Genomic DNA, 26,383 nt, shown 5'->3' with positions numbered 1-26,383 from the left:
GAGATAACTATTTTGCTTATAAGTAGATTTGGTTACTGGAGTGTTATGTTGGATAGTGGAAATAAGTTAACTCAACTAAGCAAATATTAAAACAAATGTTATCCAAGTTTTTCGAAATTTAATTCATATTCCCTTTTTTTTATAAATCAATTTTTTTATATTTATTATTACTTTTCTTTGTTTACATTTTTGGCAGTGCACATTAAAAGCACGCTGCTTGTAACATGTAATGTAGATGGCGCTACACATGTATTCAAGACTCAAACCATATTAGACTTCCTACAGCAATCTAAAAATCGGTTGAAGTTTATGCACTCAAAACTTGATGATTTAAATCATTTAGTTCAAACTCCACTTTTTGGAGTTTAAGTTCCAAGCCGAGCTTTTACTCATTTCCTTAATATTTCACTCAAGTAATTTAAGCGGTACGATATAAAAAATCTCCGGACCACAAAATGTAACTAATTCATATATCGCAAATTATAAATTCCAAATTTTAGTATACAAATTGCAATGAAGAGTAAATTATAATAATATTATATTCTGCTTGTGGCATTAAAAAATAGACAAGCGAAAATTTCTATATATAATCTAAAATACTTATGTCTATATTTTAACGCATAAGGAGATATCTGCATTATAAAAGTGTCGTAGGCTTTACAGCACTTTATTTATTCAAATTTTGATTTGATATCCGATTGCTATAACAAAAATTAAAAATTAAAATTAAAAATTTAAATCAATTAATTTGGTAGTAAAGCCAAAAACGAATAAATATTACAAGGACATTAATCGAAATTTTTGCTTGTAAAAGGTCATGCTTTTCGTTGGTTATAATAATGTTTTTATAACACACCGTTTTTTAATTTTCTCTCCCTGACGAATATCACCTTATATTTACCAATTTTTCCACCCCAATAGAATTTTAAAAAAATGTTGGTATATTTGGAGGTGCGTTTAAATAGTCTTATGGATATGCTAACAGGTCGGGTATGACTAACAAATATGTGTGCTGCTGTGTGCTACTAAAATAGAGTCTCTCGCATGGGCTTGTGCACCAGGGCGTGTTGTTCGGAGTCGCTGGAGGAACTTTCGGCGGCGTTGGCGGCCGTAAAACTGCCGCTCACCCGCCGACTGGCCGAGTTCTTACGCTTCTTGCGCTTGCCGCGCTCCAGATCCTGGTCCGCGTCCGATCGAGACGCACTCGATCGATTGTCGTCCGGCAGGGACTTCAGTTCCGGCCCGTCCAGCTCCTGGAAGTCGCTGGCAATGGTGGACGACGAGGGCTGCTTCTTGGCCGCGCTGAAGTAGTCCTCGATGGCGGGATCCAGTTCCAACACCGGACTCTGCTGCAGCGTGTACACCTGGGCGCTCACTTTTAGGTTGGGCGGTGGCAGCGGTGGCTTTGGCTTCCTTTTGGCAAACGGACTGCCGCCCTTGGTGCCCACCTCCTCGAACTCCGGATCGGTGAGGAACTCCACGCTGTCGGCCATCATATTGACCCTCTTGAAAGGCGGTATCTCGGCGATTTTCGGCTTGCGCTTCGTATAGGGACTGTTCTCGTAGCTCTGGAAGTTCCCCAACTGCTCGGCACTCTGCAGATTCTGGGTCTTTAAGTGGGCCGCCGGGAAGCGGGAGTCCTCGATGCTGAAGCGCCGGCTGCCCGACTGATTGTACTCCATGTAACCGGTTCGCCTATACGGTCCATACTGGGCCGTTCTTTCCTTGTCCCGATTCGAGAGCATCTCCACGCTGCGGAATCGCTGGCGAGAGTCCAGCTGCAGTCCGTCCTCCGCCTCCGCCTCCGACTGGGAGCCCTCACCGTCGGCCTGCGTTTGCGATCGTCTCAGCTTGCGGGAGTTGCGGGCTCTTTGGGGTCCCGAGAGGTCCATCATTGACTTCACTGGCCTCACCAGCTTGGGCATTCGCAGGGCATCTTCGTAGGAGGGCAGCAGACTGATCTCCTGGGCATGCTGCAGACTGGGAGTGGCGTCCTCCAGCAGGATACGATCGTTGAGGTCACGTCTTCGAGTGGTGGAAAACATTAACGAAATCACAAGTAAACAGCAAAGAATCCCTTACATGCGGCGCAGTTCATCATCGTTCTCCTCGAACTCCCGTTCGCTGTTTCGCAGCTTTCGCTTCCTGAGGAACTTTTGCAGACAGGCATAGGACAAGACAAGGACACCCAGCACCAGGAGGGTAATCATTATAACCGACCAGGCCTTCTCGCCATTACTACTGCTCCTGGCATTGACAATCCACACATCCGCGCAGGCAAACTCCCAAAGTTTGCCATAGAAAATGGCAGGAGCAGCGCAACGCAAGTGGTTTCTATCCTTTATCTAGAGAAAAATAATGAAAATCTAAGAGTTGATCAATTAGAAATAGGGCTAGCAAACCTTGGCTGGTTTGGATGTCAAATAGTCGTAGAACTCCACGAAGAGCGGACTGTGGCAGTCACAAATCCAGGGATTGTCGCCCAGCCACAACTGATCCAGGAACTTGTTGCCCCCAAAGTAACGCGGAGGAATGGGACTCGTCAGTCGATTTCCATTCAGATGAAGATCCGCCAGCTCGGGGAACTCCCTGAAGGTGTTGTTGCGTACAGTAGTTAGCCTGAAATTTAAAACCATTCACTCACTGTTATTTAAAAGAAAGATATAGGGCTAAAGTCCACCTGCAGTTGGCCAGATTCAGTTGCTGTAACGTTTCCGACCTCATAAAGCTGGGTATATCACTGATTAGATTGTTGGATAAGTCCAATTTCTGAATGGCCGAGAGACTGGACAGTGCCGTACTTTCAATCGAGGTGATTTCGCACCAGCTCATGTTTATGGTGCGCACCGAATTGGACACCAACTTGGTCAGCTTTTGCAGCACATTTCGACTGAGATTGAGCTCGACCAGCACATCGTTGTTCCGTATCACATTCCTGTCCAGCCGGGCTATTTCATTGAAGGCCAGGCTCAGCACTTTCAGGCGCTTCAGGCTGGCAAAGGCATCCTGGCCAATGAGGCGCAGCACGTTCTCGGATAGATCCAGCACCTCCAGCATGGTGTTGTTGGCAAAGGTACTGGCGTCCACCACCATCAGAAGATTGCCCCGCAGGCGCAGCTCCGTCAGCTGGGGCAAGCCACTCAGTTCTATGGCATCCAAGTTGCAGAAGGACACATCCAGGCGTCGCAACATGAAGCTCAGCACGGGATCCTTGGAGAGGCTGCCAAACTGCAGTTGCGTATTGCGGGACAAGTTGAGGGCCTCCAGATTTTGCATGGCATCGAGGAAGATCCCGGACAACTCCTGAATGCTGCAGTTACTCAGGTCGAGGGCCCGCAGTGTTCTCGAGGGCAAGGCTGCGATTTGGGCCAGCTTGTTGTTGGCCAGATTAAGGCGTTCGAGGCTGGGCAGCTGATTCACCAGCTGGTCTCCTCCAAGCGTGGTAATCTCACAGGAAGACAGATCCAGTTCGGTCAGGGACTGACTGCTCAGCAGCTCAAAGCTCTCGCCATTGCCAAAACCTCCCAATATGTTGCCATTGAGACCCAAACGCTTCAGGTTCGGGGCAAATTTGAAGGCCTCATTGGGACTGAGTGCTTCCCACGAACCAATGGAGTTATTGGCCAGCAGCAGAGTTCTCAGAGAAGTGAAGCCAATCAGAGTCTTGCTCCCAATGGCTGAGATGTGGTTGTTGGAGAGATCCAGGTAGAGCAGGGAGTCTATGTCCGCATATTGGGTGGGGAATTCCGCAAACTTATTTCCGGACAGATCCAAGTGCTCCACGGGAATGCCTTCGAAGTCGGGATAGGTCCAGAGACTCCTCCTCGAGCAGTCTGCATACAAACTGTCCACCACCCAGGTGCAACGACAGGGCCAAGGACAATTGATGGCCCAGCTGGAGGAGATGATCCCCAGATGCAGCAGCACCAGGACCCAGCCGATCCTCATGTCTGCAATGTAGATTAATGAAGTTCACTTAGTTTCGAGCTGCTGCTTTACTGCGCATGCATTTTAATTAGATCCCTATCAGGGCACTTTTTGTTTTCAACTTTTTGTCTTAAACGCAATTTGAAATTGCGACGATTTCTAGGCCTTAGTGACGTCACAATCAGCTCGAACTTATTCACCTGTTGAATTATTGCGGCTCGTATTTCCCCTTCGGACTGCACTCCTCTTATCTTATCACTTACAAAACTAGAGCACCCCAACAGAAAAAGAAAGGTGTAAATAACTCAGATTCGAACTGAGAACGCTCTAAACTATATAACCGATTTTAGAATCTAACTGCCACTCCGATGCAGCCACGCCCTCAGCATTTTACACCTTACGGTTAGGTTTTTTGGAATTCCAAACTACTTAATGGGGTTTTACAAGAGGGTCTTCGCGCAACGACTGGTCTAATACTGCCCCACCGAGGAAAATTACTCACCTGCTGGTCGCGGGCATCGAGCATCGGGCATTCGGCATCGGCTTCCTCAGCGACTGATAAGATAAGCCGCTGATAAGCCAGCCGTTTGCTTGGGGCAATGGCAAGTGTGGCAAAGTGCGCAAATAGTGTTTTTCCCGGAAAAACTGTGTTGGTTAAGGAATTCAAAAAATACTAAAATACTTTAAGCGCATTTTAAAAACCCACAACCAAAAATTTTGGCCATCTTCAGGACAATTCGAGTATGACTAACGATATAACGAAAACAAGTGTTTAATGTAGAAACAAATAACACTATTTTACACCACACGCACTTTTTAAATAGATTTACGTGTGCTGAGCCCGAGTCTTGAAACGAATATATTGTTGGCCGCCAGGGTATTTAAAAAAAGGTTCCGTATTTAGATTTTTATCGTTTTAATAGCGACTGGATTCGTGTTTTAAATATATTAAAAAGTTGGAGTAATTAAAACAAACGTAGAAATCCTACATCATTTTTCCTAAAATATTTTTGTAAAAACAAAATAAAATACAAAACTTTTTGTCAGATTTAAAATTTTAAAAATTACGAAATTTGCACACTGAAATCGATTAATGAAGTATAATTATATTAATGTATAAATTTAAAGTTCACATTTTGAAACACAATGTAGTTAGAAGAACAATAAACCATGTGGGAATTAAATATTTAACCAAACAAATTTTAAAAATAATAAATAACAAGTCAATAGATAAACTGGAATTTTGCCATTGGATATTTGTATATAGTTGTTTTTAGATATGATAAATTTGAGAACCTCCTGCGAAATTAACCAAACCTAAGAAGAATTTTTGTGATTAGACTAAATGTTACAACAAGAAATAAACAAGATATTAAAAACTAAATGTTACAACAAGAAATAAACAAGATATTAAAAATTTCCGAGTAAATTTGGACTTTTCTGCTTCAAACCCAACCATTATGTTTTTGCTTTTTCTTTACAACTTTAAAATCATTTTTTAAAATGCACTAAGTACTCTTCCAGCATGTGTCAACAAATCAACCGTGAGTATTACGGGCTGGCAACAAATGGAGTCGTTTAAGACTGAATAAACTTGTCACCCGGCGAAGTGCAGCTGTTCGAATGGAGAATTCGGGCCAAGAGCCAGACAACTCCTTCGTCTTCAACTCCAGCTGGCGCTGATAGGGCATTAAAATTACCCATTCCGGCGGAGGATTCGGCCGGAGTGCAGCAGCGACCTGCAGACACCCGTAACCGGATTTATCGTAATGAAGCGTGAGCAAAACAGAAACGACGCCTCAGACGACAGCGCGATAAAGATGCAGTGCGAGCCGAGAAACAAGTCGAACCCATTGCCAGGGCACAAAAATAAAAATCAGGAGACGGAGACCCAACACTGACGTGTTGACAGCAACATATTTGCGGCTTGATTACGGTGAGGAGCGGCAAGGCAACCGGAAACATCCGAATCGTGAAAAATATAAAGAAACGAATCTTACATACACTAAAACCCAAGGTCCTAACGGCTATAATTTATAGATAAAGCTTATTTGTAACGGTAATATTATAATTTGCATCTTATAGGTCCAAAAAATTATTTATCTCTAGTTGCATTTAAAAAAACATATATCATGTTATAAATACAAAACAAATAATAATAAAACTTTTGAATGATTTTCAAACAAAAAGACTATCAAAGAATTAATTTGTTTAATTTTAACTGGAATAAAAGTCTATTACATTTTTTATAAATTTGTTGTTATTAAAAGTTCTCGAACCATAATAAAAAAATACACATAAAAGATTTTTAGAATATAGACTTTTCGGTAATGCCTAAGAATTAAGTGTTAATAAATATAAATGCATACTTTAAAATTAATTATTTATTTTATTTTACCCTATTTTAATTGAAACAGTCTTACAAAAATCGGGTACTAAAATTTTAAAAGCCAATTATAAATATTATATTGTAAATTGAAAACTTAAATTTCGGTTAACAGATGGATAAGTGTGATATTTTAAGTCTTCAAATTAAAAAGGAAAGTTAAAAGCAAAGCATATGTACTCCTTCAGGTTTCCACACTCCATAGAGTATTTAAAGAAAATGATTTTAAATGGTTAGCGACGATACAAATAGAAGTAAGTTGATGCGCAGATTTCAGCGGTTGGGGGAAATCCAGGAGCAGAGGGCAACAAAGACATTCAAGAAGAATGCAGAAGTCAGCGTAATGCCGCGACTGATAAGCTTGTCAGGATACGACCCACTCCCCTCCCCCTTCTTATGGGTTTTTCCAAACTGTTCACTATTGAAAGCGATTGTGGGGCGCAATCTTGAATTCGGTTGCCACGGATAAGTGCAAGGGATAATGAGCAGGGATGCGCAGGGCTGCTCTCTCTCTCCCACCCACGCACTTTTTGCGTGTCCTTGCCGTTTTAATGAAGCGCAACGGCTTTGTTGCCGAGACGCCTTTTGTCCTGCCAGCCCACCACCCCCCCCCCGTCACCCACTTTCCGTGGGATAATTAGCGGCCGATGCGATGCAAAGTCATCGCCGACGTTGGGAATTCGCACAGTTGAAATCACAAGTTAATGCCGCACGGTCCAAGGACTTGGTCCTTTGTGTGCTCTTGTTAATGGATTGATTTTGCTTTTGATTTTGATTTTAAATTTCTACAGTCTAATCTCTGGGCTGACTTAGAGCTTTCGCGGCCTTCGCTCCGTTTTATTGGGCAATTTCCAGCGGTTTTTTAATAAGAAATGAAGTGCTTTTTATTTATTTTCGGAGCGTTAAGTCGGGTGGACAAGGGAGCGTGGTCCGCGGAATACCACCCGGAGTGCAGTCAAAGTAAAAGTTAAGTTGAATGACAGCTGCGGTGTCGCGAGATAAGCACACCACCCACTCACCCACTCAGCCACTCAGCCACCCAGCTGTCCATCTGCCAGAGGCGGCAAAAAACGGGCCACTGATAAAGTGAAATGCGAATTCAGGTGAGGTCCGGATGTCCTGGCGAGCGGGAAATGGACATGGAGTGGCAATAGCAGTGCTAGCTTAGCATTTCCGCAGATGTCATAAAGATATCCCTGCCATTATGAGTCTTCTAATCGGCCTCATCAGTGGAATGTGGGCCACACACTCCCGCCCTCCGCACAAACGAGCTCGCATTCCGGGCTTTGATTATATTTTTATGCCTTAAGATTCCATTTTTATTGTCACGGGGATGGAGAGAAACAATTTGCTTCTATCTGCAGGACGATACGTCACAAGGAGTACCAATTTTGATACACAAAACCAAGCGCATAAACATGGGGTAGGGGTGATAAAGCAAGGCAGTAGACTCCACAAATTTGCATATTCTTAGCCTCGGAATGCCTTATAGACAATTATATTTATTATTCAGTTATGCCGCAAAACGGGGTGGGTGTGGACTGAACCAAAGACATTCCCAGTTAATGCTTGCCATTCTATTCTAGATTTCAGCTGGAGTCAAAGAGAACGTTCCTTGTAAGAAATATCTTGAATAGCAATAAATTTCGATTTTCGTCCACTTAAATGCTTTATGAATTATAAGCTTAAGACGCGCCAACCAAAACCACCCACTCACCCACTCCGTTTTCTTTTGGGAAAGGGGTAGGGGTAGGGGTAAGGGTAAGGGTAGGGGTAAGGATAGGGGTGAGGGTATGGGTATGGGTAGGGGTAGGAGTACACCTTACGCCGAAAACTTTCTTCTCCTGACAGCAGGCAAAGATTTAGACAAAGACCAAGTCTAGAGCAAATGCCAGCTACTGATAGCAACTCCTGCCACCTTGGGGGTTGGGCGAGATTTAAAAAGCCAGGCCGGAATGCCATCTGCGGGGGGAGAAGGGGGCACAAAAAACCAGGACCAAGCCAAGAAGAGCCCAAGCCTTTCGCCAGGCCAGGCCAGCAAAGAATGCCATAAATCAATTCGTATTAGTTTTATGAAATTTATACCTGCGGCGCACCACCAGCCAGCAGACATTGCTTTGGCCATGGCGAAAAAGAAAGTCGAGGGGTGTGGGAGTGTAAGTGGGAGTGAGAGTGAGAGGGGGATTGGGCCAGAAAGTCCTTCGGCGGTTTAATGAGCAAATCTTTTTTGGCAACGCCATCTCGGCATCAGCAGAAAGCGTTTGGCGCCAAGCGTTTCCAATTAAAAGCATAATTCATTCACAGGGCTTAGTCTTCAGCCTCACTCTGAGTCACTCTAGCAGATGCCCTAAGGAAAATTAAGAGCCATGCATGCGCAAAACATGAAAAACCTTTAACTTAGTTTATTTTTGTATGTTAATAAGTTAATGACAATCCATTGGACAATAAATTTATGTTTGCATTATATACTGAAAATAATATAATTAGTACCATTTTATTCTTTTACAATTGTATTTATTTTGTAGTAAAACTTTTCTGTTAAAAATAATATATTATTTCTTTATTCTGAATTTATTTTTAACTTTTAAAATTGGACAAATTTAATAGAAGTTTTTGTATTCCTGGATTAGAAAAAACCTTGTATTAGTAAAATTTCAACTTCCAAATAACGAATGAAATTGTTGTATTTTAGGGCATTGAAACAATGTTTGTCTCTTAGTCTGTTTTCATTTTTTATTATGTGTATTGGTTAATTTTTAATATAAGAAAGCTTAAAAATTATTTACATATTTATAAGTTTTAATAGGTGAATATGAAATGCATAAAATGAAGAGTTAAGTAAGGGCGTTTGTGAAACTTAAACAGCATTTATACTTTCTTTAATTTATTAATTTCCATTTCTTCGTTGAAAGATTGTAAATTATTTTAAAAGTCGCCCAAAAAACTTCCATACAGTCCTTTCTCTTCAAGAGGATTAAACACAAAACCCTGAAAATAAATATTATAATATTTTCCACCTTTTAGTTGTTGATCGTTGGACGTTGCCCAGTAGCATAAATGAATGGAAACCTTTGAATTATCGCCTGACAATAGGATTATCATTTTTACATTTTTTTGCCTGCCCAGTGGGCGGGGGGCGGTGGACGTGAGCTGTGGGTGGGATGTGGGCCAGCAGTCGGCCTTGGCTTAGCCTCCCTGGGGGGTAATTCACAGTTGCCATAATTATCATCGTAAATTATGGCCGAGTAAAAGTTTTGGATTTTATGAAAATGAATTGGGATTGAGCACGGGCTTGGCTCTCTGGGAAAGCTAAGGCGGTGAACGGCAGCGCATGAATATGAATCCGCAATTGATTTAAATAGTCCTAACAGCCAGGACGGTAAATCACGCAGCCAACAATCCAGCTTGTGCATCTTCCACCCCCCACCTCCACCCCCACCACACCTCCAACTTGCTCCTAGAGCAACAATTTTTTGGGGCAATAATCTGGCGAGCCGGAGCCTGAGGAGTGTCATAAATAATAATTAAACAACTCGCGTTGTTAAGTCTTTTTATTACGCGCCCAAGACAAACGACAGTTGACAGCGGGAAGGGATGGGCTGAGAGGGAAGCAGCCAAAGGGATAAGGTGCCAAAAAGACAAGACAAGACAAGGGAAGGCTTAGAGTGGTAGCATGTGCGTTGTGCCCTTACACCCACACCCACACCCACACCCGCACACACTCTCACCCACGAAGGAAGCTCAGTTTTCCGCGCAAATACTTTCCCTGCAGGTCCGGAAAAGCACATGAGCCAGGACAGGGGATCCGGATGGCAGGGGCTGTCTGCCCTCGCATCCTGTTCTCCTAGGCAGGTGCTTGTCCCGCTTCACGGGGGATTTTAAGACGCAATTAAGATAATAAATAATAATCGCCCAATGCAGGCGCAGGATGGGCGGAATGTGAGGGTGTCGTGAGCTACTATGTCCTGCCGCTCACTCCCAAAATTACCCCATCGTACGTGTCCCCTTAAGCCCCCCTGTCATGTTCTTAGGCAAAATCTAGATGCGACAGTGGTCGTTTGCTTCTGACCCGGTCCATGGTGGGTATCTATCTAGCCTCTTTCGAAAGCCAAGTTCCCAAGTCATCGCGACACACTTCTGGCCTAAGCGAAATTATTATGATTTGATGACCATAATTAAAGTACAGGAGGTATGGAGGAGGTTTCTTAAATAAGTTTATAGGTCCTGTAGTTATATATAACAAATGTTTAATGAAATACTTTTTATCTAAGTTTGTTTTAATTTTTGTTTTATATCATTAAATTTAATAGCTAATAGGCATACAGCGTAAGGCATTTACCTTCGACTCTAAATATTAATATATGTAAAATAATATTAAATAGAAGGTAAATCCAAGAAAAGAAAATAGAAATAAAAAAGAATTTATAATTGAAATTATTGTCTTAATTTTATTGTCATTTATTTATGCAAAATATATGCTCCTGGCTTTTTCTTCGTTAGGTAAAGTGTTCTTTTACCTATTTAAAATGAATACACAAAGAACTTGTTTAGTTTTGTAACCATGTTTTCATTCTTTTTCAACAAAATATAAAATATATATAAATTATTAAAATTAAAAAGCAAAACCCAAAAATTTTGGTTTACTCTTTGACTTTGGTCTTAAGTGAATTTAAGTTCAAATGACTCAATGATATAAGTAAGTACGGCAAAATACTGATTGTCTTTAATCCAAAAACGTCTTTGTAAGCTTCCTAATAAAACTGGACAATTTATTACTCACTCCAATCATTGGCCTTCTTTTGTTTTTATTTCCTAAAGGTCCTCATTAACTAATTTGTCCAAGATGAAGATGTCTGGCAGAGAGAAGAGCAGCCCTGTTCTTTCTTTTCCTGTTTTCACAGACTTTCTTACCCTCGACGGTCGTGTAAAGTGAATGTCACAAATCAAAGCGGAATTATTATTACTTATGACCATTTAATTGGACTTGCGCTATATTCATTTGACTTTCGTTACGGTTTGTTTGCGCACTCAATTTGGCAAATGAATCGCCACCGCCAACTGTGGGGTTGGTGGGTGGTGGGTGTGGGTGTTAGGTGGTTAGGACAAGCCATCGGCGAACCAACCACCGCACCGCACTGTCAACTATTTTGGCTCGCACGCTCATTAGTTTTATTGCCCCGCATATCAGTCAAAGCCGCAAAACTATTTATGTCCCACCCTTCTGCAGTATTTACCCTCCTCACGCCGCTTTTGTCCTTTTTGGCATTGCGAGAGTCCTTTTTGTTTCGGTCGCTCTAATTGCCGCCAAGAAATTTGTCTTTGAAGGCTAATGGTTATTTGGTTTCTAGCGCTAATGGCGCAGTGATCTCTAAATGAATTCGATAGATATTTCAATATCTTTTCATTGGTTCGGGCAGCACTTAATTATGATTGCATTATTCAGATTTATTCGCCATTTGGCGTCATTAAGGCCATATGAAAAAGTTTTCAAAAGCAAGATTTATGCTGGCCATTCCGCCGAGGACCCACCTTTGAGCCATCTCGAAAGTTGGCCAGCAGCCGCAAGTGCGGCGTAGTTAACTATGTAAATGTTTTCTTTTTCCGCTCGCCTCCTGTTTATGTATATTTACATTTAATGCCCCTCGAAAGCCGAGCTACTCCCGCCCCACCGCCCACCGCCCACCGCTTTGACCTGCAGAGTGGGCGTGGCTGTAATTTCATTCGTGAGCCAACCACCACACAGAGCGCTGGAAAGTGCTAGCAATTTTAATTAATGGATAAAGTTATGCGGAATTTTCGTACATCCCACCGAGGGTTTTCTCAGTTAGTGGGGAATTACATATTTTGAGTAAATATTTATGCTGCCTAGAAGGGAAAATTCTGGTGCTGGAAATTGCAGAAATGATTTACTTTGTGGTGTAGTTTGTCATTACTTGAAATGCACGAGAAAATATCGTAACTTCTCTTCAGCCCAGAAGTATGCAACAGCTTCGCACTTTATTACGAAATCCATAAATAAGCAGCTAGTCCAATATGCTGCCGCCCAAAGATGTGCCATAAATTTGTACTCTAGCTGGCTCACTCCTTCCACACAATTTTAATTTAAAAGTTTGCGATAACAAATGATGCACATCCCCTCCAAACACACCCACACGTGTACTTAGAATAAGAAATAAGAAATATGAAATAATGTTGACTGCTGATTTAGTAACCGCGCAGCACCCAACCCGCGAACCACAGCCATCGCTATCTATGAATGTCTGCGGGATGTAACAAAGGCGAGCGAAATAAAGAAATGGAAATAAGTAAACTTTGGCGCTAATAAATTGTTTCATATCTGTGGCCAAGAAATGGGAGAGCGGGCGGTAGATAACTCATACGCCCCGTGCCACAACTCACGCCGAGAAGAAGCTAAATGTGCTGCTCAAATTGCCATTTTTCCCTCGTATTTCGTACATATGCATATTTATTTCCCCTTTGCTTATCAGTGACTTACAAAAAAAAGTATAAAAAAGCAAAGGAAATAAAGCAAAGATCTGGCACATATGAGAAATTGCCAAACACATTACGATTGCAGCAGCACATTAGCTTCAGGCGTCTAAAAGGAAAATGAGAACGAAGGATATCACCAACCCCAACCATTCAGCCTGACCTAAGTGCAGTGCATTTCATTCAAAATTTATGAACTCCCTAATGATGTGCCTAGAAAATTAAGATGTTGCTTTGAAAAGGAACATTAAAATCATATAACCTTCCATTTTTAATATTAACCACAAAAGCACCATTGTAAAACCAATTTCCTTAAACATTTAATTCATTTAACCCACAAAAAAAGCTTATCTTTTTGATGGCAATAACACTCTCAAGCAGTTCCACTTGATTGAATATCAATTTCTTCTTATCATTTTCAATTTAGCTGCAATCTGTCAAATTCACTTAAACCTCTATAAATGAGTTATATATTTATCTCAGCTCATCCCACTGCCATTTATCGCCATAAAAACTCATCATTTGAATTTGACATTTAAAATTGTATTTATTTAATCATTTAATAATTGCTGGGGAATATATGTCTATTTATATTATATATAAAGATGTGTGGATGTTTTTCTCTGTTTCTCTGTCAGTGTGGTGTGTCTGTGTGTCGGCGTATTGATGCTTGCAATAAATTACAATATTATTTGAATTAAGTTTATTATCTATCTGAAGGCTTACGAAACTAATGGAACAATTTATAAAACATTTTTATTTCAGTGTGTAGATTTAGTTATGTGTATGTGTTCCTTTCGAAACGCTCGAAATGGAGTGGATAGCAACGAAAGGTTTCATCCGAAGCGAAGCTGATTGGGTCGCTGGAATTTTTGGGGGTTGGTATTAGATACCAAGACTTCGAAAGCAACGAATCGTATGTTATACATTCTATATGCGATATCCGTGTGCATGGATCGAAAGGGATATGTGCTAGGCTTGGAAGGGAGGGGCTTCTCAAATAAGGCGGGATAACTAAACGTACTGGTTCAACTCAAACTTAAACGTTAACTTAACCTGCGGATACAAATGCAACTAAAGCCGAAACAAAATTCACAATGCTCAAAGAATGCGTACCTAGGATAACATACATTATATACAGATCGCAGTTCGCAGTTCGAAGTTCGCCCCTACGACTACGATTCTCGAAAATTGGCTTTCTTTGGTTTGCTTATGCTTAACGAGCTGGCCCGAAACGGTGCCGCCCTCCTTCTATGTCAATGGCTAAGAACTAGGTGGAAATAGATGCAGAGAGTTGTATACTGGGTTGGGTTAGGGCTCTCTGGAGCTATAAAGTAGTCATACTGGTTCATGCAAGATCGTATTACTCGTAAGGTGGCTTTATCTATTTGCTCTAATTTTCGCTAGATGCTCCTGGGCAACTGGTAACGCGTAACTGGGTTAGTTCTCTCGTTCTATAATACTTAGAGTTGACTAAACTAGGGGATTACATATTTATGAGCTATCGTATCTGGTATAGTATTTGTCATAGCTGCAGCCACAGATTTTAGCTGCTTAAATTGGGTTGTGTGTGGGTGTTTGGGTGTGTGTGGGTGGGTGTGTGTGTGTGTCTCTCGTTTAACTATTTACAAGAAGAAATGCTGCTAATTTTGATTTCAAACTCCGGGTTCCGGCTGCTCAGTTGCCTGCGGCCTAGTCCCGCTCCTCGTACTTGGGCACAAACGAGCCGAGTCCGCCCAACTGGGCGCACTGATTGCTGTCGTACAGCGACATCTTGAGTCGCTTGCACTTGGCCCGTCGATTCTTGAACCAGAACTGCACATTCTTGCTCTCCAGACGCGGGAACTTTTGCCTGCAATAAGAGAAGAAAACAAAGGAAGGAAGGTTAGTCAATGCTAATTACATACATCATACATACATCAAAAATGAAGGAAATATTATCAAAACTATTATACTTTCTTATGAAAATGATTTTACACTGCGACTTTTCAAATTGAACATTAAAAATACATAGCAGAAAGTTTATGGATAAAAACGTTAAACATTAAAATTCAACAATTAACTTTATCATTGATTTCATATTTTCGGTACTGATAAAGCCCCGAGGACTGTTTTATTGAAATGAAGTGTGTTACCTACAATGTTTTTAGTTTATTTTAAGAAAGTTTTTACTTTGAAAGACAATGTTACATTCAAAGGTTTATATTATTAATTTTAGTATGTGGAAACTAGTTTCGAGAGGCCATTTTTAACCCTTATTGAAAATATCGCTGCCGAGCTAAATTCAAAGGTGATTCATTTTCTTATAGTTCTGTGATCAAGCTTCGTATGCTTTGTATGATTTTTGATTTTGGGATACTGTTAAACTACTTTATTTTATAGCAAGCAAAAAGGCAATGACTCACCTATAAGGCATGGTGTTCAGGTCCTCGGTGTACTTGAGGATGAGGTTGTGCGAGGGATGCGTGTTCATGGCGAACCACTGCTCCAGCTTGGGCACCTCGGTGACCGGATCGATGAAGGTGCGGTTCCGCTTGCGGCGTTCCTCGTTCGAGATGCTCGACAGGTTGAGACCGCCGCCGCCCATGAGGGCGTTTGGCTGGATTCCGGCTGCAGCGGCAGCAGCCGCCGCATGGTGGTGCGGATGTCCGGCGGCCGCCTGGCCAAAGGCCGGGATGTAGTGGCTCATGTACATGAAGGACTGCGAGAACATCGAGTTGGGGACCATGGGAAAGGGCAGCTGGTCCTTGTGCGGCACAACGCCGCCGGCCAGGTCCGGCGAGGGTGATCGGAACTCGTCCAGGTGGCTGGCATCGTTCTCGTTGTCCTCCTCATCCTCGTCCATGTCCAGATCGTCGTCCTTCCTCCTTGGGCGTGGAGCGTTTGGGCGTGGAGTTCACCTCGGGGTCATTGTGCGAGCCGCTGTTGTTGTGGTTGTTGTTGTTGTTGTTGAGGCTGGAGCTGCCCTCCATCTGGGGATCGGTGTCCTGGTGGCGATCCTCCGCCCCGGAGTTCTCCTTTTCGTTGTCCTGCAGCTCATCCCGTGACTTTTCATGGCGCTCCTCCTCATTCAAGCTGCCATTCATGCCGTCGCTTTTGGCCTCCTGCTGTTGCTGCTGTTGCTGCTGGTGCTGCTGGTTCTGCTGCTGCTGGTCCCCCGCCTCCTCCTCGTCGTCGTCCATCAGCGGGGAGGTGCGGTGCCGCTCGTGGGTGGTCAACGAAAGCGGCAGCTGCGGCGTATTCGGCCGGCTCTGCTCCTCGTCCATGTCATCCGAGTGCTGCGACATGGTGTCGATGTCCTCCGACTTCAGGCTGAGCGGACTCTTCAGATAGTCGTGCGACATGGACAGGTTGCCCATGCTCATGGGCTGGCTGCCGGCACTGCTGCTGGAGTTCTGCCCCAAAGGGGCGTGCTGGCTGAGGTAGCCATTCATGGCAGCATGGCCCAAAGCACTCATCGCACTGCCCAAGCTGCCGCCCCGCATCTCGGCCCGCTTCTGAGCCGCCCGAGCGTTCTTGAACCAGTAGACCACGTTGTTCACGTCCAGCGGCTTGCGGCCCCTGCGCGACTCCAAAGCATTCAGCTGCACCACATACGTCTGGATCTGCTGGCGCGACGGATGCGGATTGTCGGCGAACCACTTCTGCAGCTTGGGCAGCTCCATCTCGGGATCAAAACTGGTGCGCATGCGAGTCTTCTGGTTGGGATACGGCGGCCCATGGCCCCCGCCACCGCCATGGTGGTGATGGTGGTGCATGGACGCGTGCATGGGGTGCACCAGCATGTTGGCGTGGTGTCCCGCCCCCGGCGCCTGTCCAGCGCCCGCATGGTGGGCCGCCTCGTTGGCCAGCAACAGGCTCTCCCGACTGCCCATCGATCCCAGCGGATTGCCGCCGGCCGCCCCGCCAGCAGCGGCTGCATGAGCCGCAGCAGCGGCCGCCGCCGCCATGGCCGTGCCCACCGGAAAGTCCATCTCGCCGGGCACTGCCACCGGAACGGGCACCGCCGACGGACCCGTCATGAACGGCAGCATCTTGGGCGCCATGGCCGCCGCCTGCGGGGAGAGCTGGTTGGACCACCATTGGTCGAACTTGCGGCGCAGGTCGTCGGAGATCTCACCTCCGGGCAAAGCATAGGTGTTCTGGTGGGAACTCCGGCAGATCTGTGATAGCGTCACCTGGAAAAAAAAAATAAGGATGGTTTAAATTAAATTAAATTAGTATTAAGGGCTTATTAGCAGAAGTTCAATGAACTTGTTCTATCCCCATAGATGTATAAATATAAATGTCTAAGGTGTTGCAAAAGGCATTTTAGTTTTTCCATTTAACAATTTAGATTTAGAGTATTCCAAATAAATAATGTATTTATTATATATTCAGACTAAGATTTAAAGAAATTCTTTGACTATCTTAGATTTTATTAGTCCAAAGCATGGTCAAGCAGTTAAATATAATGAATTACTAATTAAAATAAAGAAGAATCATTAATCATTAATCAGATTTTATTGGGCAAACAAAAAGTGTGTCATACTTATCGATAATTTAGCTATTTGGGATTCCTCAAATATATGATTTTTTTTCATTTAGATTAACAAACAATAATACTGATATTGAGAAAAGTTTCTTAAGCACTCAATTGTTTTTAAAGTTTACTTTCACTTATAAGAGTCCAGAAGAGTGCCAAAAAAAAGCGACAGATTAATAAACTAATTTTGTCATACACATCGAAATTAATGGAAACTTTTTAGAATTCCAAATTGTCTAATTATTTAATTCAGACTACCCATATCCAGGATAATAAGAAAAATATTTAAACAACTAAATTTGTTTTTAATTTAATTTCTAAATCAGTATTCTATGTATTACCTACATTTGGTTCAGCAAAGTTATGCATAATCTGCCATTTTATTGTGCAAAAGCATGTGTCATACACATCGAAATTAATGAAAACATTTTGGGTTCCCCAATTGTGTGACTGTTTAATGTAGATTACCCAATGCATGTGTTGCCACGCGAGGTAGTCACATAATGGTTATATGAAAAGCAACGATTCGATCATCGGACAATTCCAAAAACCGAGTTCCGTGTGGAAATCAGAGCCAAATGCTCGGGATTAGTGTGGGCAACCTTGGCCAGCGGTTTGCACTGAGCGACTGTCAACAGGAGCTGCACTAAGTCCCCAGAGTCCGCCGGTCACTAAGCGGCTGTCATAAAAATCACAGTCGCCGGCTGGCGGACGGGACGATCCGGGGGCCTCAAGTGCCGGGATTTACTTAGCCATAAATGTGCGAGTGCGACTGGGAGTGCGAGTGCGAGTGCGAGTCCGAAATTGCCTATTACGATATAGAACCTGGGCCCTGATACCGCCGAGCTGATATTAACAGACAGTGCCGCAGCGCCTCGAATCGAAGGCGATAACTAGATAGTCCCTGATAGGCAGCGACACATCAGCTTATGGCGATTAAAATTGAATTTACCCAACAGAAATAGAATCGAAATGCGATGAGTTGGCCGAAGGGTGGTGCTGAATGGTATGGCGTATTAAATGCTCATAGATACTGCTTTGTCTCCCAACTGCGGAAAGATAATGTCTGGGTGTTTCGGTGATTCCGAGGTGCCTTCTAGCCTTCTAGCCTTCTCTGGTTTTTTTTTTGCTTTTCCAACACGGTGCTATCAGCTAAGGAGGCGCCCCAAATCACTTAAGCTGCTCAAAACAAGCGGGGAAACCGAAGGGTTCGGTGGGGCAGAGGGGTGGTGGGTGTTGTGTACACCTAATTGTAAATAAAATGGGTTGACGCTTCTTACGTGGCGGGGTATTATTAAATTGATTTTCCTATCGCCGCACCCCAAAGCTCCTCGGCGGACACTGGAGAACCGCGATGGGCTGGAGGTGTCGGTGTCAGACAACGAATGTGGAAATTATGGTAAATGCTTATCATGTGATTAGGACAGACGACAACTGCCGTGCTTTGCTTTGCTTTGCCTTACTTTGCTTTGCTTTGCTAATAATATTAATCGGGGGAGAAACCTGGGGGGGTGGAACCAATAAAATAGCAGTCGCAATAACAATTGAAGGGTATTTCTGGCCGTGATTTCGTGTTGTTCATCGCCGGCGATAGTGTACGAGCGCTTGATTTATGGCGTTAATGCACCGATATCGCCCTACGCCCACGGAATTGGGTCATGTGAGCCGTGCAGTGGCTTCCCCTCCTGCAGATTCCTGAAACTAAGCCCTTTAAACCGATTTCAATAAGGAAAACAAAAGCCACATCCACACACACACATCCTGGAGACTGATGGCAACGCAAAGCTGATTAAAATGAAAACTATTGCAAAAAAGGATTAGTTAAGTGAACCAAATAAATGAACTCGGCTTAACAAAATTTCTTTGTAGTAGCTATCAAAACATTTTCAATGCGTTTAATATTCCACAAGCAGACAGGACATGCAAAAGTTCTGTGTGTGTTTGTGTGTGTCTGCGTGTGTAGCTGTGTGTTCTCTGTGTTCATGCCTTCACAACACGCAAATTAGCGTCGCCACTTCTCATCCGGAGACATTTTTCGGCAAGTTTTAGCAACTCCAAGACGGATAAGAGCGCTCCGTAGTGCGAATAGGGGGAAGTTCTCCATAAACCGCTTATGAATCATTATAGAATTTTGTCGTCTTAGTGCAGAATTTTAAGTGAAAGTTCAAAGTGAATGTCTAATTGGCTGCCGAAGGCGTGGGCCAACGGGAATGGGAATGGGAACGGAAACGGCAACGCCAACTCACCTCATCCAGCGGACATCCTGTGGAGCGGAGTACCGCATGCGACTGCAGCACCAGCAGCTTGAGCAGCTTGTCCTTGATCTCGCCGAAGGGCGATGTCTTGGGTCGCAGGATCACGATCCTCAGGGTGATCACCGAGGTCAGTTCGCCCACAATATCGCTGACCGGCACCGCTGGGTTGTCCGATATCTGCTCCAGGGGTATGGGCTTCCAGTGTTTGATTATTAAAGAGCCTGCGGAAAGACAAGGCCCTCAGAGTTAACTTTTGTTTTGGATTTTTTTTATACTTAAAAGTACTCAAGTATGTAAAATTATCTATTGCACAATTTAAAAAAAATAATATAAATGGTTTTTGGCTTGTTTAAGGCAGGACTGCTAGAACTAATCATTCTAAAATGGCTTCTATTGGTTGGTGATGACCTCAAAATCGTACTGTTGTTTTAATTTTTTTTTATGAATGAATTTAGATAATTTTTAAACGTATAAAAATAACACTAACAATTTTAATGCATAAGCCAGAACCCAAGACTTTTATTTTTTAACTTTTTCATGACACTTTTACTTAACTTTATTACCAATTCGGCTCATACGCAACATTTTGTATGCAGGAGTATTAAGATTTAAATAAGCCAAATCTAACGTTTTGTAGTCAAAATTTTAATTTCTGACGCTGATAATGAAAATCTCGGCAGTTCTTTATAAATAAAAGTTTTAAATAACAACTGTTTTCGATCTTTTGCATTGAAAAAATTAAAATCTTAGAAATAAAATTATTGTATAAGGAACAAAAGGAGCTTCTCCTCATTTAGTAAGAGTAAAAACTTTAATAGTAAAAGTTATTGATAATTCTGTGGGTTATAGGCTTTCTTTAAGTTTTAGTAACCAATATCCCGAGATTTCTAACTGATATATTTTGTTGGCAAGCAAAGCAGTTACCTCTGGCTGTGTTGGCCACCTCCTGCGAGTAGCCCAACCTCTGGAGGGCCGTCTGGACAATCTCGCTCCAGGGCGTGGCTGCGGCGATGATCACATAGCTGTCCGTCTCGATGTTTGGCCTCCGCTTCCAGGGCTGCCGAGTGTCGATGGTGAGGGAGGCGTGCAGCGAGTGCACCGACTCCACCACACAGTGAAGTGGAAGTGATTTGGCTGCAAGAGAGAGAGAGAGAGGGAGAAAAGCGGAAAACGCTGGTTAGAACACATAATAATAATAATGCAGTTAGCACGCTGCCAAACACTCGAGAGCTGTTTAATAATCGGTTTAGTTCAGTCTAGTTCCAAGTGCAAATCATCGACATATTAAAAAAGGCAATTAAACATATTCTAAATGCTGAATTTTCATGCCGATTTACGCCACACCTCCGCACGCACAAAAGTATTAAAATAAATTATTGCATGTTGCGGTTAGCCGCAAATGGTTTTAGCCGCTTAAATAGCCGGCAATTTCGGGGGATGGAGCATAAGTAAACCAACCAGAAGACTGGCAGAGAGAAATTTGAAATTTGAAAAACACATTTTTAAAATCGAAGCGAATTATGATTTTTCCTTTTAACATTGCCCACTAAAACTTACATTCTTTTCCTGCTGACCAATTATCAAAGGCTTAAATTAAAATGGCAAAATTCAGGAAATAGAAGTTATAGACATGGCCGCACGGGGCGTGGCTCGCCCTCAATTGGGGGGCTACAAGGGGTGGATGGGGCACACAGCAAATAGGCTTAACGCCCCAGGTCCGGCCGACATAATGGTATTATTAATTATTCCAATTATAAAAATTGTAAGCAGCCAGAGATTGGCGAACGATTGGCATTTGCCGGGTGGGTATGGGCTCGGGTTTGGGCTCGGGCAGTTGAAAGCTGAAAGCTGGAAGCTGGAAGCGTTTTAAAGAACCGCGGTCGGGGGCACTACCCGGAAAATCGGACCAACCAAAAGTTCAGCCCAATTACGTGCGATTTTCATGCCATATTTTTGTGAGAGGTGTGTGTGTGTGTGCCATGCAAATCTTTTAATTGCCATGAAAACCTCATTGGGGGCCATTGGCATTAAAAATAAATACATCAGCCTCGCCAACGTGTGCGTGTGGATGTGTGCGTGTGGATGTGTGCTCTGGGCCGAGTTGAAAAGGAATAAAGAATTCAACTATAATGCATTGTTTGTCACCGGCGCAGATCAGGCCGTAAAGCACTATTGAACTTTAAGTGATGGGGAAGTTATGAAAATAATCCCATTAAATTCAATGCATGCCTATTTACCCAAAATATTTACATGAAATGACGAAATTCGTACAACATTAGTTTGGTTTTCTATTATCCACACACAAAATGCATTGTTTTTTGGCCCTCATCCCGACCAGTTCCCGACCCCAAAAAATTGGTCATTAGCGCAGCGGTCCGATTCCCCGGATGAAAACTCGTTGTGCGGTCCGGGCAACCGTATTATAAACTCAATATATCCATTATCCATGGAGCCATGACTCGATGGGACTAAAACAAAAGCGGATTTTGTCCACCTGCATATGTGTGTGTGTGCGAATTGCGTTTAGTGTGCGGTGGTTTTAGTGTGCAGCCCAGGACCACGGAGCACCCACTAATTGTTGCATCACAACGGGCATTTCAGCAACCACAACCTCGGCCCGGAATCAGCAGCTTTAAGTCACCCGGACCAACGATGGCAGACAGAGCTTATCCTTATTAGCATTATCAGTGGCACTGGCAGCAGGGCAAAAATAAAAAAAAAAAATGAAATAAAAAATAAAACGGAAAAAAAATGTAAGTAATCGAGACAGTCGAAGCGGGCCAAAACAAATTGAATTAAGCGCACGGGAGGAAAACTGTTTGAGGGCATTAAATCTTGGCGCGGCAGACAGACGACTCCGGCGACTTCTCCCCCAGTTCCCCTCGGTAAGCCGACAAACGATTTGTAAATGAACTCTACTTTTCAGGGGCTAAGACGGTATCCATCCCCTGCCCCGGCGAATTCACAGCGAACCGCCACGCGGCTTTAGATTTATTAACCTGCATCGATGGCAGCAGAAATAATCAAGTTCAGTCATCGCAATCAAGCGAAATTGGAAAATTCCCAGCTCAAGGAAAATGGCAGCGAAGGTAAATGCCAGGAGCAGTTTTCCCCCTGCTTTTTGGGGCCTCTAACCCCCCCCCTCCCGAGGACTTATAATCTTTTGAAAAGTTTCCAGAAACATCTCATGTGTGCATAAAATATCTGGGTTTGGGGGCTGGGTGCTGGGCCAAAATGGAAAGTTTTATCCACTCGACTTTCTTCTAAGAAATTGACCAATTGGCTGACCACAGGCCGAGGCAAACAAATAATTATAAATTGCCCTGGCAAGGACATCAAAACGATTTAATCCTTACATGAGCACTCACACAAACTCGTCCGGGCAGAGCTATTTAGGTGACTGCAAGGGATTACTCAAGTATCCTTCTCGGCCAAATGCCGGCAAATATTTGTAGTCTTTTCTCGACTTTTTCGATGGAATAAATTGTGTGATTGTTTATTTATAGGCTGAATGCTCATAATTTACTTATTAAAATGATTTTGAGTGATTTGGGTATTTAGGAAAATTAAAATTTCAACAGACCAAAAGTTTTAATAACCAGAACGGACACGTGAGCAGCAGCTGGAAGAAAAGGGATGCTGGGGGATGAAGGGGGAAAAGGGTTCGTCTTAAGCCAAGTGAACTGTTGGGAAATTTGCTTATCATTGCTTGACCAGTGCAAAAAATCTCAAGGATTTTAAGGGACTTAAGTAGGCTTCTCGGGCCCAGACCAGCGTGTGTGTGTGTGTGTTTATCAGGGTGGTGGGTGGTTGGGTGGTGTTTAGTTGGGTGGTTGGGTGGATGTTTGTAGGAAGAATGACCGGAAATTAAGCAATAGTCTTAAGGAAATTGCCACAAGTTTTTCCTTCACTTCACGCCAGAAAACAAATTTCCATGTCCTATAGCCCGGCATCTTAAGGGATTCGCCTGCGTGTGCGTGTGTGTGTGTGTGTGAATTTTTATTTACACTTCAACTTAAGTCCTACTTAATTGCAAACTCTTTTTTAGTAGAATTTTTAATGCGTGCATTTTAATTTATAATGCCTCTGACAGCTCTCGGCAGCTTCAGCAGCATTCGGAGCGACTTAAGAACTTTGCCCAACGCACACAGGCACACACACACTGGCACAAAGGAAAATTCACACACATACACACCCGCATGAGCCCTTCGCTTGGCTGGCATCTCACACCTTTGGCTCCCTGCACATATCCCGGCATTAGTCCCTGCGCATTCCCCGCTTTTCCTACTTTTCCTACACTCGCTGTCCCGCTGCACTCCCCGCTGCATTCTCAAAAGAAAAACAAACATATTAAACAGGACAATAAAATGAAAATCGGTTTGCGTCTTGCCTCGGGTGTTTTTGGTCCCTTGCCGCAGGACACAAGCAATATAAGCTACCTAACAATTGCCTTTGCCTTTACGAAAGGAATAATGAATACCTAGGAAATGAAAGATTAGCCATAGAAAAATGACGCGGGGTAGCGGTGGTGGATTGCTGGGGTATCGAAGTTGGATTGCCAATTAGGTTGGATCATTTAGTATTTGTAGAGAATGATATTGGGTATTATAGATTTCACAAGAAATGATCTCGACTTTTTAGAAAAAATATTTACTATATATTTTGAACATAATAAAGTTGATAGATTACTTCAAAACGTACTTATTACTTTATAGAAGTTAGTTATGGAAAACTTTGCCACTGTATCGTAGAAGGATTGCCAATAAGATTGAATCGTTTAATATTTGTAGAGAGTGAGATTGGGAAGAATACATTTGAAAACCTATATTCATAACAAAACTTCTTTATTCCGTACTTTTGATTGTTTTTAAGTGGTTTTTTAGTTTTGGAAATTTACACATTTGATATAATGGAATGCTAAGACAACTGATGTCGCAATTAATGATTTTTAAATATTTGAATTAAAAACTAGTTTTTGATAAAGCGTTTTTTAGAACTCGCACTTTAACATACAAAGATTTGTAAGGGCTTACAACCTGTTAAAATTATTTTTGAACTTCTTTTTTTATCGCTTCTTTCGAAACTAAACTGTAATAGACTTTATATTACGCCTACAAAAAGAATTTGTATTAAGCGGTTTGTTTTATGAAATGAAGTTTTGCAATAGGGATTCCAACCTCCGTCATTTTGTTTTCTTTTCAAGGACTACTGCTGTAAGTCGAGGGTCTTTAAGCTGCCTCTTGTGATGATCTTTCACCCCCATGAATACTTCTGTTCCGAATCAGAGTCAATGCTCTTCAGCACTTCGAGTTCCACTTGTGCACATGCGAAAAATCAGCGCTTTGCATTTGAGTTGGCCCTCTTCTCCGTGGCCTTTCCTCTGAGTCAGAGGCGTATTTTGAGATTTGCACTTTTTTTGTGCCGCCGTATTTGTATTCGTGTTTTTGAATAGGGCTTTCGGGGCTGGGAAAACATGTTGAAACTTTTAAGCGGATTATAATTAATGCCGCGAGGCATTTTCTTTCTTTTATCGCTGACTGTTCGCGTTTAGCGCCCTCACCGGCGTACCAATCGAAATCCGACCAGTCGGATATGGCCGGAAATCAGGAATCCTTTGACTCGAATCGCCAGCCATCCAGCTCTCCTCCAATTACTTCGCAAAGGAATGGAAGTTGTGGAGCACGTCAGTGGGGGGTGGCCGTAAATGTTAGTCAAAAATAATCCTAATGAAATAAGTATAGCCCGTAGCGGTAATTTATTTGAATCCTTTACCCAAAACCCCCCTCCTTTTCAGACCATCTCAGCTGCTAAATTGGCCTGGGCCTCTTGGGTTAGGCTTTGGAATTGTCTCAAGTTTTGTTTTTGTTGCGCAATAAATTCATTTTTTGTCCTTAGACATGTAAAACTATGCATGAGGACAGGCTCATGTGTGTGGGTGTATGTGTGTGTGTGTGTGTGTGTGTGTGTGTCTTGGACTTAATCCTTTTTGTTGTTTGCTTCATATGTTGATTTGGGACCATCATCAGGTGAGCTTTCTTTTGCCGGCAAAAACGACAGGGGCCAAACCTCAGACGAAGCGTTCGAAAATCTTTGCAGGACACACACACACACCACACACACCAACACACGCACACAGAGCGACAGAGCCAACGGCAGGTTGGAAAGGACTCTAGTTAGTTTCAGGTTGTGAATGGATTTTCTTAAGTGGTTCTAAGCTTTGTCTGTGAAGCAAACCAGAAAACATGCTTATACATGCGGCCAAGTGGCTGAAGAGTTCAAGAGTCCAGGAGGGGAACTAAGGAAAAAGGACTCCAGTGGCATTAGCAGGCTGCTCAAGGAGCTGCAGCACTTCATTAGTTTTGCGAATTTGCGGACAGGCAGCCTGAGACAATGGCCAACTGCGAGGCCAAACGATAATTGAATGCACAGGGTGGTTGGGTCGAAGGGTGGGCAAAGCCATGTGCCGGGGACAAATCCTTACAAAAGGATTATGATGTGTATTTTTCGGCCAAATGACTCTCAGCTCCTCCGCAAACCAATGCAAAGTTATGCAATCGAAGAGAGCAATGATAAATTGATGGCAGCAGGATTAAGCCTAGTCCAAGAACTGAATAATTAAGGCGCAAAGAAAGAACCTTTGAAGCTCAAGGACTCGCCAGCTTCTCTGCGATGCAAATAAGCAGAAATTTTTATGGAACAGGATTAAAATTATGAACTGCAGGATAAGGCCATGCGTGCCCACAAGGACGAGAGCTCACCACAAAAGGATTTTCCATTTGTCAAATACTATCAAGGGCTCTG

At 43.0% G+C, this 26,383-nt stretch overlaps 2 protein-coding genes across 3 annotated transcripts in view; both read right to left on the bottom strand.

Annotated features, from left to right (window-relative positions):
• Nucleotides 1-918: 918 nt before the first annotated feature.
• Nucleotides 919-4,534, bottom strand: LOC128255401 (uncharacterized). Of its 2 annotated transcripts, none has more exons than XM_052984994.1 (5): nt 4,430-4,534; nt 2,681-3,950; nt 2,403-2,619; nt 2,083-2,345; nt 919-2,025 (listed from the first exon to the last, which is right to left on the bottom strand). In XM_052984994.1, exons 1-5 carry the CDS (start codon nt 4,458-4,460, stop codon nt 1,026-1,028), a joined length of 2,781 nt encoding a protein of 926 aa, XP_052840954.1. In that variant the 5' UTR covers nt 4,461-4,534; the 3' UTR covers nt 919-1,025. The 2 variants fall into 2 exon arrangements, with proteins under 2 accessions (XP_052840954.1, XP_052840955.1); XM_052984995.1 differs by lacking the exon at nt 4,430-4,534 and adding an exon at nt 4,128-4,414.
• Nucleotides 4,535-13,323: 8,789 nt separating this feature from the next.
• The window catches only part of LOC128255400 (uncharacterized), a 48,888-nt gene continuing 35,828 nt past the window's right edge, over nt 13,324-26,383 (bottom strand). The window contains 5 exon segments of the mRNA XM_052984993.1: nt 13,324-14,654; nt 15,208-15,662; nt 15,664-16,980; nt 19,574-19,803; nt 20,507-20,716. Coding sequence (XP_052840953.1) covers nt 14,495-14,654; nt 15,208-15,662; nt 15,664-16,980; nt 19,574-19,803; nt 20,507-20,716 — 2,372 coding nt within the window. The 3' untranslated portion in view covers nt 13,324-14,494.

Source organism: Drosophila gunungcola, assembly GCF_025200985.1.
Source record: "Drosophila gunungcola strain Sukarami chromosome 2R unlocalized genomic scaffold, Dgunungcola_SK_2 000011F, whole genome shotgun sequence".
In the NCBI taxonomy this organism is placed as follows: domain Eukaryota; kingdom Metazoa; phylum Arthropoda; class Insecta; order Diptera; family Drosophilidae; genus Drosophila; species Drosophila gunungcola.
Note: the sequence above shows the minus strand (reverse complement) of the source record. Positions and strands in the feature narration are given on the sequence as shown.

Coding starts and splice junctions, on each gene's coding strand:
- LOC128255401 (XM_052984994.1), bottom strand. CDS start 4,460: ATGCCCGATGCTCGATGCCCGCGACCAGCAG. Junction 2,346..2,402: donor TGACATCCAAACCAGCCAAG/GTTTGCTAGCCC, acceptor ATTTTTCTCTAG/ATAAAGGATAGAAACCACTT. Junction 2,026..2,082: donor GATGATGAACTGCGCCGCAT/GTAAGGGATTCT, acceptor CACCACTCGAAG/ACGTGACCTCAACGATCGTA.